Consider the following 13,508-nt stretch of genomic DNA (forward strand, 5'->3'; position numbering starts at 1 on the left):
TGGGTTGCGAAGCTGCCTGCAGCCTCTGCAGCACCAGTTCAATCCCCAGCCGCTGGACAAGGGTCCCACATGGTGCGGACCTCTCCTGCCTCCCGCTGCTCCCCTGGGCAGTGTACTTCATCACTCTGCCTGTTCTACTCTCTGCTCTGGCTCTGGTGAATTCTCTCACCTCCCGTGTCTCTGACTGTACCCAGTGCTTATATAAATAAATCTTTAAATAATAAAAAGAAAGAATTATGCTAACCTTAAACTTCTGTACTGTATATGTGAAACAATAGAGCCTAGATGACATCACATCTGTTTAAAATATGGTGTACTGAATACTTAAGCCCACCATTGAGATTTACTGTGTAAAAAAAAAATTCTTTCAAAATAATACAGTTCATTGACAATGCACCTGATTGTGCAAGAGATAATGTACAAGGGGATTAATGTTGTTCTCAAGTCTGCTAATACAGTATCCATTCTGTGGCTCATGGATTAAAGAGTAATTTTGACTTTTAAGTCATATATTTTAAGAAATATATTTTATGATGCTATAGTTGCCATAGGTAGCGATTCCTCTGATGAAAACCACTTGAGAAGTTTTTACTGTTCTAGATGCCAGTAAGAACATTTATGATTCATGGAAGGTCAAAACAAAATCAGGGGCCTCCCTGGTGGGGCAAGGGATTAAGACGCATCCTATGAAGCTATCTGCAACCACTGCAGCATGAGTTCAATCCCCAGCCAGGGAGCTACTCACATGGCGCAGCAGACCTCTCCTGTCTCACCCACTGCTCCCCTCAGCAGTGTATTTTTTTTTTTATATAAATTTTTTTATTTTTATATTCCCATACAATTGTGACCCCCTTATTTTGACCCCAATCCCTCCCCTCCCCGCCCCTTACCTCCCATAGAGTGTCTCTGGTTCATAGTTGTTTGTTGATTTTGATTTTCACTTTCTTATAGTTATTCATTTTCCTGGTCCCTTATTTAAGTTTTCTAGATTCCTGCTATGAGTGAGACCATCCGGTATTTTTCTTTTTCTTTCTGGCTTATTTTGCTGAGCATGATCCCTTCCAGCGCCATCCATGTTACTGCAAATTGCATGTGTTTATCTTTTTTGAATGCTGAGTAATATTCCATGGTATATATGTACCACATCTTCTTTTTTTTTTTTTTTTTTTTTTTTTTTTTTTATAGAGGCATGTTTTTATTTATTTATTTATTATATTTGTTTGTCTTGTTTATACATGCACTGGGTACAGTCAGAAGCGCGGGAGGGTGAGAGAATTCACCAGAGCCAGAGCGGGGAGCAGAGCAGGCAGAAGGGCTGAAGTACACTGCTGAGGGGAGCAGCGGGTGGCAGGAGAGGTCTGCGCACCATGTGGGATCCTCCTCCGGTGGCCGGGGAGCAGCCGGGGATCGAACCGGCGCCGCAGAGGCCGCGGGCAGTTTCGCAACCCAGCGCTCAACCGCTGCGCCACCGGGGAGGCCCTGTACCACATCTTCTTGATCCAGTCATCTGTTTTTGGGCATCTGGGCTGTTTCCAAAGCTTAGCTATTGTAAATAGTGCTGCTATAAACATAGGGGTGCAGGTGCTCTTTGGAATTGATGTTTCTGTGTCCTTTGGGTAAATACCTAGGAGTGGAATTGCTGGATCATATGGAAGCTCTATGTTTAGTAGGTCCAGAAATCTCCACACGGCTCTCCATAGTGGTTGAACCAGTTTTCACTCCCACCAACAGTGCAGAAGAGTTCCTTTTTCTCCACACCCTCGCCAACATTTGTTGTTGCTAGTTTTTTTAATATGTGCCATTCTCACTGGTGTAAGATGGTATCTCATGGTAGTTTTGATTGCATTTCCCTGATTACAAGTGATGTTGAACATTTTTTCATATGCCTGTTGGCCATTTGCACTTCCTCTTCAGAGAAGTTTCTTTTTAGCTCTTCTGCCCATTTTTGGGCTGGATTATTTTCTTTGTTGTTGTTGAGTCTCATCAGCTCTTTGCAGATTTTTGTGATCAGTCCTTTATCATTAGTGTTGGGTGCAAAAATATTCTCCCAGTTGGTGGGGTTTCTCTTTGTTTTTGTTATTGTCTCTTTTGCTGTGCAGAAGCTCTTTAATTTGATGTAGTCCCAGCTGTTTATCTTTGCCTTCACTATCACTCTCAGCAGTGTATTTTAGTCAGGCTACCTGTTCTGTTTCCCACTCTGTCTCTCTGGTGAAGCCTCTTACCCCCCCACACCTCTGGCCTATACCCCATTTCTTACATGCATAAATAAATTTTTTTAAATCTTAAAAAATATCAACAGGTATTTGGAAGAAACTGATTCCAACTTTCATAAATGACTTTGAGGGTCAAGACTTTGTTGGACATTGTTGGAATGACAACAAAGGATTTAGAATACATAATTCTAAATTTAAAATAACAAAATTAGTTGTTAAAGTATTGGGTTTGGGAGAATTAACTCCAATTTGAAAGGTAATCTACTGTGAGTAAAATGCTATCAAATAATATTGTACTCTATAGACAAATCTTTCTGAAAGAGTCATGATGAGAAAAACATCAATGTTGTGTTGTTTTAATAAAGTGCTACAATTACCCCTTCAGTAGCCACCAACCTGATCAGTCAAGAGCTATCAACATCAAGACAAAACCTATCAGCAAAAAGATCACTGTTCACTGAAGGCTTGGTCAACGATAACATTTTTTAGCAATAGTCTTTTTAATTATTAGTCTTTTTGATAGCTGAGTAGTATTTGACATAATTTTCCATTTTAGACATAATACATTTCCATTTTAGACATAATGTTGCATACTTAACTGACTATGCTCCAGTATAAATATAACTTTTATGTAGACTGGGAAACCAAAATATTCATGTGACTGGCTTTATTGCAGTATCTGCTTTATTGTGAAGGAACCTATCCCATAGTATTCTGAGATGTGCCTGTAATACTATTAACTTTCTTACATATTATCAATAGTTAAAGAATTTGGTGGAGGGAAATACCTGTTTACAATTTAAAAAAAAAAAAAGCCTGTGATGCTACTGATATACTTTTCTGGTATCTGATAAGATCCTAACTCCATAGCCTACTACTTCCACTAAACTCTGGCAATATCCCCAATATCTCAGTTAGTGAATTTCTAAGGTATTTTTCTAAAAATATTAATCAGCTTGTGAACCATAGTTTCCTGAAGTGCCCTCAATCCTATTACCATGGCCAGTTTCTTGTCTTTCTCTACCTCAAGTGATTATCACAAGTATTTCAGCTCCCATTTAATTAGTCCTAAACATTTACACTTTGTGCTTGTGATAGAATTAACTGCCAAATCTGTATAACTCAAACATCACATTTTTCCAAATTTATTTTTTGATTAATTTTATAAATTTTGTAATTAGTATAGATTTGTTTAATTTCCTCCAGGCATGTCTCCTTCAAAACTAAGCCTGAACCTAGAAAAATCAGTTTTGAAAAGTTAGATTTAAGACCACATGCTCGACCAACAGATGTAAAAAGTCAAGAAGCCAAGTCAAAAGGTAAAGTTGTGCACAATGTATTTACTTCTGTTTTTGGTTTATTGAGAGTGCTTTTATTATATACTTTATTATTTATTAATGCCTTTAAAGTTCTTGATAATTTGGTATGTCTGTTGAAAGCATTTGTGTGAAAATATATGGATTATGACTTCAGTGTGAATGATTTGTGAGCTATGAAGAATTTTCTAAGAAAAAATGTTACACATGTTCAACAGCCATATGAAAAAATGCTCAATATCATATATTTCTCTTTTCAAAGGAATTAATGAAAATATTTCTTTGACTATCAAGTGTGATTCTATTTTATTTAGAAATCCATTTTTTCCAACAATATACAGCTTAATTGTATAATAGCAATAACCAAAAGTTATATTTTGTTAATAGAAATTCATTTTTAAAGAAAGTTGTTCTAGAATATATTTGTCTCAAGAAAATGTAAAGATAACATATATATAAGCAAATGAGATTATCAGACTATATTTGTAAGAAGTTTACTGTGAACAGAGACAATGGTAAATTAAATTAAATTAAAAGTATGGAAATATTATTTGTTTTGATTTGTTACTTTAGACCCAGAGAAAGAAAATCTGAAACCAAGATCTACTAGATCACTTTATTTTCTTAAGGATATATCTGAGGTAGGTTTAATTTTGTAGAAATTTAGATGAACCCTAATATTTTATATATGTTTCTACAAATTCCAAATTCTAAAGCATAAAATTTTAAAGTGTTTTAATCTCTGATAATGTGTAAAACTTTATTATGCCTATGTAATGAAGCTGCAATAAAACCCCAAAAGGATAGTTTTCAGAGTGATTCCCTGTTAATGAACACATGAAGGTACAGATAAAATGACAGATCTGGAGAGAGAGTGATACACTCTGCAACCCTTTCCACATACCTTGTCCCACGTATCTCTTCATCTGGCTGTTGTTCCATATTTTACTAATCTTTGTAATAAACCGGTAATCTTATGAGTAAACAGATTTCTTGTGTTCTATGAGTCACTCACAAATTAAACCCGAGAAAGGGTTGGAAACTCTATAATTTATAGCTGTTTGCTCAAAAGCAGCAGGTAACACTTGGATTTGTATTTGATGTGGGGGCATGAGGAGAGGAGTTCTTGTGGTGCAATCTTATGGGACTGCGCCCTTAACCTTGGAATCTGATGCTGTCTCATGGTGGATAGAGTCAGACACTATCTGAGAATTGCTAGTTGATTGGTGAAGTCCCCTCTCCCCCTATTCCGACCATTGGAATTGGGTGTTCAAAACACTTATCTTTCAAGTTACTGATTATTATCCTATCTGGAAAATTTCATTTGTTCATATTAGAAAATGGAGATATGGGTTCATTTTTCAATGAAACTGCATTAAGTTTACAAGCCTCTCTCCAGAATTGAAAGCTGACTGTTGTGTGTGTATGGCACCGCTCTCAACCAGCTAGCTCTACTTTAGAATACGTAAGTAGACTAGGCCTGGCAGCCCTCCTTCCAGATGCTAACATGAAGAATTTTACTTTGTGCAGTCAAAACTATACTAGCAGAAAGTTTATTAGCGGAAGGGAGCTTCTTTTAGCCTAGGGATAATTAAATATCATTTCCTTTAATTCCTTTGATATTCTGCTAGTGGAATTGGGTCACTGGAAAGTGGGAGGACTGACAACTGGTTCAGAAGTTCCACAGACCAAATTTTATTTAATCTGTTGCTTTATAACTTTTGTTCTCATTAGCACACTCATTACCTACCAACTCTAAATCTGGTGTTTCATGATAGAGACAGATAGCATTTTTTTAGTGACTCCACTACTGTTCTTAAGGCTTCAATTAACTTTCTGTCTTTCAGAAATCTATTTGAAATCTCCCTTGGGCAGATTTTTCTTTTTTTCTCTCTCTCTCCTCTTCTATTTCTATTATAAATTTATTTTTAAAAGTTTCATGGGCATGAGTAGTCCTTCTGAGGAGTCCTTCTGAGTCAATAAAATGAACCATGCTGTTTACAGTCATGCCGTACTGATTCTCAGTTTTAAAGATAAAGGAAATAAAAATCAGTAAGAAGTGTGAACATAGACAAAAATTTCTCTATATTTGTTTCCTTATTTGTTTCCTATATTTGTTTTCTCTATATTTGTTTCCTTATCATAATTAAATATTCCAAATGTGAATATCAGGTATAAATTATTTATCAATATACATGGAAAGAAATAATTTCTAAGACAGTTTTCTGTTTTTCCTGATGTTTAGGTGGAATATGCTAAGCCCTTGCATAATCTATATTCACAGCATAGTCAAACACGTAGAAGAAAGTTGAGTTCTACAATCTTTTCTCCTGTACCCAGTAATGAATCTAAAGTTTATAAAAAGGAAAAAGACTCTATTTTATTTGCAGGTATTCATATTGTGTGTTTATTTTGAAATAGCTGGAAATTAACTGTACTAACTTCAAAATATAAACAACAAGAAAACCTTTAGCCAAAGAATATCAGTATCTAATCATATTACCATATTATTTCATTATTTAATAACATATGAAGACTCTATTACAAAAAATGTTGAAGTCCAGTTTCCTTAGCATGGTATATAAAATCTTTCTGGGCCTCCCTGGTGGCGCAGTGGGTTGAGTGCAGCGCTGTGAAGCTGTCCGCAGCCTCTGCAGCACGGGTTCCATCCCAACAGCCAGAGAGAATCGCACATGGTGCAGCAGACCTCTCCTGTTGCGCCCGCTGCTCCCCTCAGTAGTGTATTTTGGTCCGTCTGCCTGTTCTGCTCCCCGCTCTGTCTCTGATGAATCCTCGCACCCTCCCGCACCTCTGGCCTGTACCCCAGCTCTTGTATAAAAGTAAATAAATGTTTTAAAAAAAAAACTTTCTAACTATCTATTCTGTCTTTTTATCTATACTGATTCTCATTATAATGAGCAGTCTGTGCCAACTACTGTGTGATTTGACCCATTCTGTTCACGATGCTCAAAATACGCTTCTCTACCTGATAGTGTCTTATTCATCTTTAATAGTTGAGACACTATTAGCTGCAATTAAATGAAAATCTGACTACATGTGGCTCAAATAATAAAGATATTTATTACTTAAATAAGCTCATCAGTAAGGCAATTTCAGGAATGATTAATTCAGGGGCTTTACATTGTAAAATATTTTAACAGGATATTTTCTAAATGCAACATATATGAGTGTGTATCTGTGTTTCTTTCATGAAAATCTTTTATTATTTCAGCTCAGACTGAGAGAAAAACTAGTGAATCACTTGATTTGGTTGATCACTTAGAAGATTATGAAAATAAAAGGTAATTGATTTTGAAATGTTTAATATTTTATCCCATGCAGAGATGTTTCTAATAGGAAGAGTTCTTTCATTTCCTAATAGGTTATAATGAATTTATTCTGGTGTATTATTATCATTTAGGGCCATATAGTGAACCAATGACTGGCCCAAGACTGCTCAACTAGTCACATCACATTCAGACATTAAGTGATGCTCTCTGCTGCAGGTCCACAGTCACAGGAGAGAAAGACATGAAAAAGTGAATAGGAAGAATACAATTATGTTTTGTAGTAGAGACCCAAATTTAATTACAGTACAATATGATGTGAAAAAAGTGTTTTTTTTTCATATAAAGTTCTGATATTTCTCATAAGATCTTCAAACACTGAAGAAAGAAAAAAATCATATTAATCCAGTGTACAGCTGGAGCAACAATGTACAAATGTACAATAATATACAGCAGTGAGTCCTTCTAATACAGTGCTACTTTAAATAGTGCTACAACAACAACAAATAAATAAATAAATAAATAGTGCTACAACAGCATTGTCAAAGGATAGTGCCAAGGACAGTGCCAAGAAGGGGAAAAGGTCACTGTCTAAACTCAATTGCAAGATATCACTCAGGCTCAGTGTCCAACAATAATGAGCTTTATCTAACAAACAGGAGATTGAAAGGAAGGAGAGAGTTTCTAGGGCCATAAATGTCTGTCTATCTCACCCCAAATAGTGTCCACAGTGTCCTGTAGTTCTAAACAAAGGCCACTCATGCTATATGGAGCTGGTGGAGACTGGAGGAGCTGGTGGCACAGTGGTCAGCAGTGTATCAGGATTCAACTCATGGTGGCAACTGGAGCTCCTCATAGGTGGGGTCACTGGGGTGATGCTGCAGCCACCCACAACAATAGTCTGAAGACTGGACAGCACCAGGTGCCAGACAGGACTGTGACAGACTCAACAGCACCAGGAAGTGGTGCCAGAGAACCAAACGCAGTGGATAACTCTCAGATGTGGCTACAGAGTGCTGGTCACTAATCAGTAATGTCTGTCAACACTGGTCACTAGGGGGTGGTGTCAGAGACCAGATCTTTGTGCGCACTTAATATGAACCAATAGCCAAAAGCTCTTTGAAACACCAGGCCAAGGCTAATGATGCTCCTTGCAGGCAATGCAGAGGCAGGGCCAGAGGCAGGTGCAGTGGTTGGGTCTCTCTGAATGTCTCCTGAAGTCTGGAAGTCTGGAAGTCTACAGAGGTCTGCAGAGGTTTGCTGAATCCCATGGAGGTCATCTGCTGAATGATTCTTTCTTTAGAGGTTGGCTTCTGAGTGCTTTTTCTCTCTTTAGAGACTGGTCAAACCTAAGTATCTAATTGGTTTGGCTAGCACCAATCAGGTCACTACTATTTTCATTCCACATAATTAATTCCAGCCCTTGACTGAAAGCTAGAGAGCTCAAACCTGATTGGTTCATTAATGATCCTGAAGCCAGATACAAAAGGGAAAAGCCCACCCCTGCGTAAGACAGCTTGTACTCAGGTCAGGGCAGGCTTGTGGGCCACAGGTTTTGGTTTCATTTTTATTACTCTTTAGCATGATATCTGAGTATGTGAATGAGGGACTCACTGTATGGTTGTGACACTGAGGAAAGAGTTTTGGTCAGTGCCCTTAATACTCATTCCCTGATGTTTCATGACTACTGAGATCTACAATCCATTAATTTGTGGTCTGATCTTTCTGAAATTGGATAGGATTCACTTTCAACACTCATTAGTATGGAAGGACCTATATCCTTCTCTGTCCATAGACAGCTATACCTCAACTTTGCCAAATATTTGCTATGGATTACCTCAGCCCCTGCAATGGTGAGCCCCTAAACAAGCTTAAACTCAGTGTCCTTGTCACATGTGAACCAAAAGATATGAAATGAAAACTATATCTTCTCTATGCCTAACCACACCCTTCCATCCTGTTAACAAATCTGGGACCGCCTTGTATTGGTGGGAAGGTTCCCTGCAAAGCATTTTTCTCTCAAAATCTCAAAAAAAAGATATAGCAAATTTCTCTCACCTTTAGTGTTTTCCATCTATATAATATAGCTTGTCCTCCCCTCTCAAAAATCAAAGACACACACATATTATTGTCTTACTTTCATCCCTGCTTTTGCCATTCCCCTCCCTCTCCCTGTCACACAAAGGCATCAGGCAGGAAGGGGTGGGGATGTCAGTCAGGTTTAAAGTCTATGAGAGAGGGTTTGGGGGCAATGGTGGCAGTGACTTTAAGGGATGAGAGAGGCAGACAAGAACTTACAAACTGAAATCAGCCTTGTGTATATTTATAGTGAATGTGTGTTCATTTTCAGAAGAGAATCTCTTCCACAAATGAATGACTATAGTGCAGAAGAAACGAAATATATCAAAAGTGATCAGTTAAGTAATGATTCTTCAGTGAAAATGAAAAACTTGCTACCCTTGTGCTTTGAGGATGAATTGAAAAAGCCAAATGCCAAGATAATAGATATTAGTCCAGCAAAGACAGAAACAAGTCATATGGTAAAAAAAATATCTACTACAATTCACTGAATATGAGTATTATTGCTATTTGTGGAAATCTTATATTCTGGTAACTGTAATCTTGGTTAAATCCTTCTTGCCTCTTGGTTTCACATTCTGAAGTAATAACACTTAAATTTTTATAGCTTTTTTTGAGAACTGGCGCTCCAAAACTAGAAATTCCTTTGCCTCAGTTGAAAATTTTGTGTTTTTCTTTATGAATGTTTTATCAAAATTTAAAAGAAATATAAAAAACGGTATTAAAAATGACATGTTTCATTTTTCCACCAATCTATTTTAGTTATCTGAAGACATATTTAATAAAGACTATTTGGTAGCCCACAGAGTCTCTAGGAAGGCTGGAGAGACTCTGACTTGAATTGTCTTCAGTTATGAGTCTCCTAATGGCAGCCACAGACTGATCCCCTGGACCCCATGCTGTTGTCAAGCACAAGACTTTACAACTGTTATTTTGAGCAGAGTACACTGTTTCTAAGAACTTTGCCACTGCTGTCATTCAAAACTGTCATTCAAAAACTAGGTATCTCTACCACCATCCTTACTAGAATGGTTTACACAATGTGAACTTTCTTACAATGCTTGCTTTTCTGAAGACTTGTTAAGTTTATCTGATAGGCAGAGGCTGTATCACTTGCCTATGTTTTAACTGTAAGGGAAACTGATAAAGCTCATTTCTCCCCCACCTAAAGGTACATAGACTTGTAAAGTGAAAAACCCCCTAGGTTGATGAGATGACCAAAAATATGATATACCTCCACTGCTCTGACTAAGTTGGTTACTCTGGCCTCACCCATGGATGGCAAAATTAGATATTTTGTCATTTTTATTTCAGCAACGGTAGAGACATGACTTTGTAATTTCAACTTGTAATTAATTATATCTCATGATCTTTGACTCAATGTGTGTTTTTTTTTTTAAGATTTATTTATTTATATAAGAACTGGGGTACAGGTCAGAGGCATGGGAGGGTGAGAGAATTCACCAGAGACAGAATGGGGAGCAGAACAGGCAGACAGACTGAGGACACTGCTGAGGGGAGCAGTGGGCGAGGCATGAGAGGTCTGCCACACCATGTGGGAATCTCCCTGGCCTGCCGGCAATCGAACCTGCGCTGTGGAGGCTGCAGACAGCTTCACAGGGTGGCGCTCAACCTGCTCCACCACCGGGGAGGCCCAACTCATTGTGTGTTTTATATATTTTTTTGTTTTTATATTATTTTTGGACATTAAAACTTAGGAAATGCCAGAACAATGTTCCACCCCACCAACTATCCTCTTTCCTAAGAAAGAGAATTTATTTCTTTATATGCCAGTTTATTTCAATAAAATTTGGGGAGGTCAAAAGTTGAGAATTGACCCCAAATATTTTGATAGAATGTGAGAAAGAAGTATATCATATACAAGTATATCTTTTTTTTTAATTTCAGTATTTTATTTTATATAATTCTTACATCATTTTTCATCTTTGACAAGTATATCTTTTTAAGTGTGTTTGAATACCATTTTTATTCAAGTTAAAAACTATTTTTAATTACTTTTAGAATATTAACCATTTACTTTCATATAGAATACATGTAGCTTTCTTGCTTTAATAATCTGATGACTAAATACTCTTTTATTTAATCCACAGGAACAACATGATACAAATCCCATAATTTTTCATGAGACTGAATATATAAAAATGTTACTTTTGACAAAAGATAGGCTTCCTCCCTATCTTATACAAGATAGAAATATTTACCCATATAAAAGAACAAATCTCATGTTAGAAAGAAATCATGAATTCCTCAAATCCCTAATTAATGCTCAATCTATTACTCCTTCCAAATTCAAAAGAACTGCTTCCAAGGCACGGGAAAATGACATTCCAGAAACAACTTCTGAAATGGATAAACTAAGAAAGAAGACTATTAAGTGGACAGTAGAAAAAATACCTTGGAATAAACTTAATAATTTCTCCCAGACTTTTTCCAGCTTAAGGAAAAAATTTTTGGGTTTCCTTGATAAAACTGTTATTCAAGAAATGGATACTCAAACTGACAAACCTAAAAGAATGTTTTCTACAGTAAAACCAATAAACGCATACAAATTCAGTGCCTCACCTGTGAAATATTACTCAAAACCAATAAAAAATATAATGAAAGTACAGGTATTAAGTAATGTAACACCATTGGATAATTTATTAAAGCTTCCAAGTGAAAATTAAGCACCTCATAAAATATTAATCATAAAACAATATTTGGATAACAAGAAGCAAGTAACAAAGATGCAAGATCTAGAAGAAATTCTTACTTAAAAAGAATGACATTCTGATGGATGGTATAAAGCAATGCAAGAAATTGGAGTTACAAATCAACAGTGGTCTGTTCAAGAAAAATCTTGATAAATAAGAGGATAAAATTAAGAATAATCAACAAGAGCTAGTTCATGAGTTTCTCAAATAGGTCTCCTAATCATCAGTATTCTACAATAGTCTGATTCAGAACAAAGCGTAGTACAGACTGCAAATTCTCTGTTGGAATCCAAATAACATCAATGACCTTGCTCCATAATTGAATATCAAATAGGACAAATGTACCATTAACTTAATATATGTGAAATCCATTGTATATCAGCATTTTGGATAATTACTGGAAAATTGTATTATATCAGCAATTCATACAATTAAAAGTTGTAAAATTTCAAATAGTTTTTTATTAGTTGTTGGAACTTCATTCCTATATTATGACTTTTCCAAGTATAACTTTGTCTTTTTCTGAATTGTTAAATATTGTAAAAGAATCACTAACTTATCTTTTATAAACTAAGCAACTCCTAAAAAGTATTGAACATTTTGTGTATTTTATATATATATATATATTGCTGTTTTACTGTTTATCATTAACTTCTCATTAACCAAAATATTATGCTGGCAGAACTCCACTTAGAGTTGCCCTTGAAGTCCATTTGTCTAAGGATTTTTAAATCTTAATTGTTAGTACTTGAGCAGAAGTAGGTTTAATTAGAAGCATTCTAGTTTGAGGAAGACTTTGAGGTGTTTTTGCCTTTGTGTTTTTAAACTTCCAAGGGTGAGAAGGTATGTACTTGTTTGGATTTTTCTGTTTCCATTTCAGACTGGAAGTTTTCTTTATTGCATGTCATCATTGTTAATATTAGGCATCTCTTCACAAGTAGAGGAAGGTTTTGGTTCTCAAAGGGAATGACAGAGAGAGAAAATGGAGACGAGAGGAAAAGAGGGGTATAATTGAAGACTATGTAAGGAAAGTAAAAGAGAAAGGTGTCAGGATAAGGTGGAAGGCCTTAAAAGGTATGTAGGAGGTGGGGGAGAAGCATATAGTTTCCTGGTTGTTGAACTTTCTTCTGGCCGCCAGTATCTGACACAGGTACTAGCTCACAGAGAGTATGGATGGAGTTTCAGGGAGAGAACCACCAGGGCATTTCAAGCTGTTTGCAAGTTATCAATTTTCCTTTAATTTCTGGGTCACACTTTACTGGAACTCAGAGTTTAATACCTTAGGCCTTAGGCTTTACCTATTTGCATGCTTCCCTGAGCTCCTTGAACACCAGCCGTGACCAGAATTAGGCCCCTATTTGTTCCATCATGGTGACTGAAAATTTATCGTAGATGGCCCAAAAAGAAAGTCCATCTCAAAATATACATAGTTAAGTCCAAGATGACATTTCACCATCTTGACCTAGTATAAGCAGCACATGAGGAGACTTTTCTTCTTGTTACATATAATAGAAGGTCTTGATTTACCCAATTTAAATCTATACCTAAGTAACACAAGATTTGTATACTCTTACCAGGAGTCAAGTACTGGGTACTGTAAGTTAAAAGAACAGACTTAAAAGTTCTGCCAATTTTGATACATTTGATCTAGTAAAATCTTTCTTTTAACTCCACTACTCTCTCTTACTAACCTACATGTTCCTTTAACTACCAACAAATCTCCTCTGATTTGTTGTACGTTTTTTGTAGTAAGGCAATAGATTTCTCCCTTTTTATTTCCTCTTCTTTACTTCCTCCCCCCACCCCCTGCAATAGTATTGTATTTTTGTGGAACTATGCACCCATCATATTTAGAAAAATTGTAGTCATGTAACAGTGTAATCCCTATAGAAAGGGGAG

The 13,508-nt window shown here is 36.4% G+C and overlaps 1 protein-coding gene across 5 annotated transcripts in view; it reads left to right on the forward strand.

Annotated features, from left to right (window-relative positions):
* Positions 1-12,050, forward strand: part of CUNH1orf141 (chromosome unknown C1orf141 homolog) — a 29,613-nt gene extending 17,563 nt beyond the window's left edge. For all 5 annotated transcript variants that reach the window (XM_054691827.1, XM_054691829.1, XM_037500755.2 and 2 more), the window contains 6 exons: positions 3,420-3,532; positions 4,103-4,170; positions 5,775-5,919; positions 6,762-6,831; positions 9,167-9,356; positions 11,007-12,050. In XM_054691827.1, coding sequence (XP_054547802.1) covers positions 3,420-3,532; positions 4,103-4,170; positions 5,775-5,919; positions 6,762-6,831; positions 9,167-9,356; positions 11,007-11,582 — 1,162 coding nt within the window. In that variant the 3' untranslated portion in view covers positions 11,583-12,050. The remainder of the gene's footprint in view (positions 1-3,419; positions 3,533-4,102; positions 4,171-5,774; positions 5,920-6,761; positions 6,832-9,166; positions 9,357-11,006) is intronic.
* Positions 12,051-13,508: the final 1,458 nt, after the last annotated feature.

The sequence above is a fragment of the Talpa occidentalis genome, unplaced genomic scaffold, assembly GCF_014898055.3.
Source record: "Talpa occidentalis isolate TD23 unplaced genomic scaffold, MPIMG_talOcc4v2.1 talOcc4.9, whole genome shotgun sequence".
Taxonomy (NCBI): domain Eukaryota; kingdom Metazoa; phylum Chordata; class Mammalia; order Eulipotyphla; family Talpidae; genus Talpa; species Talpa occidentalis.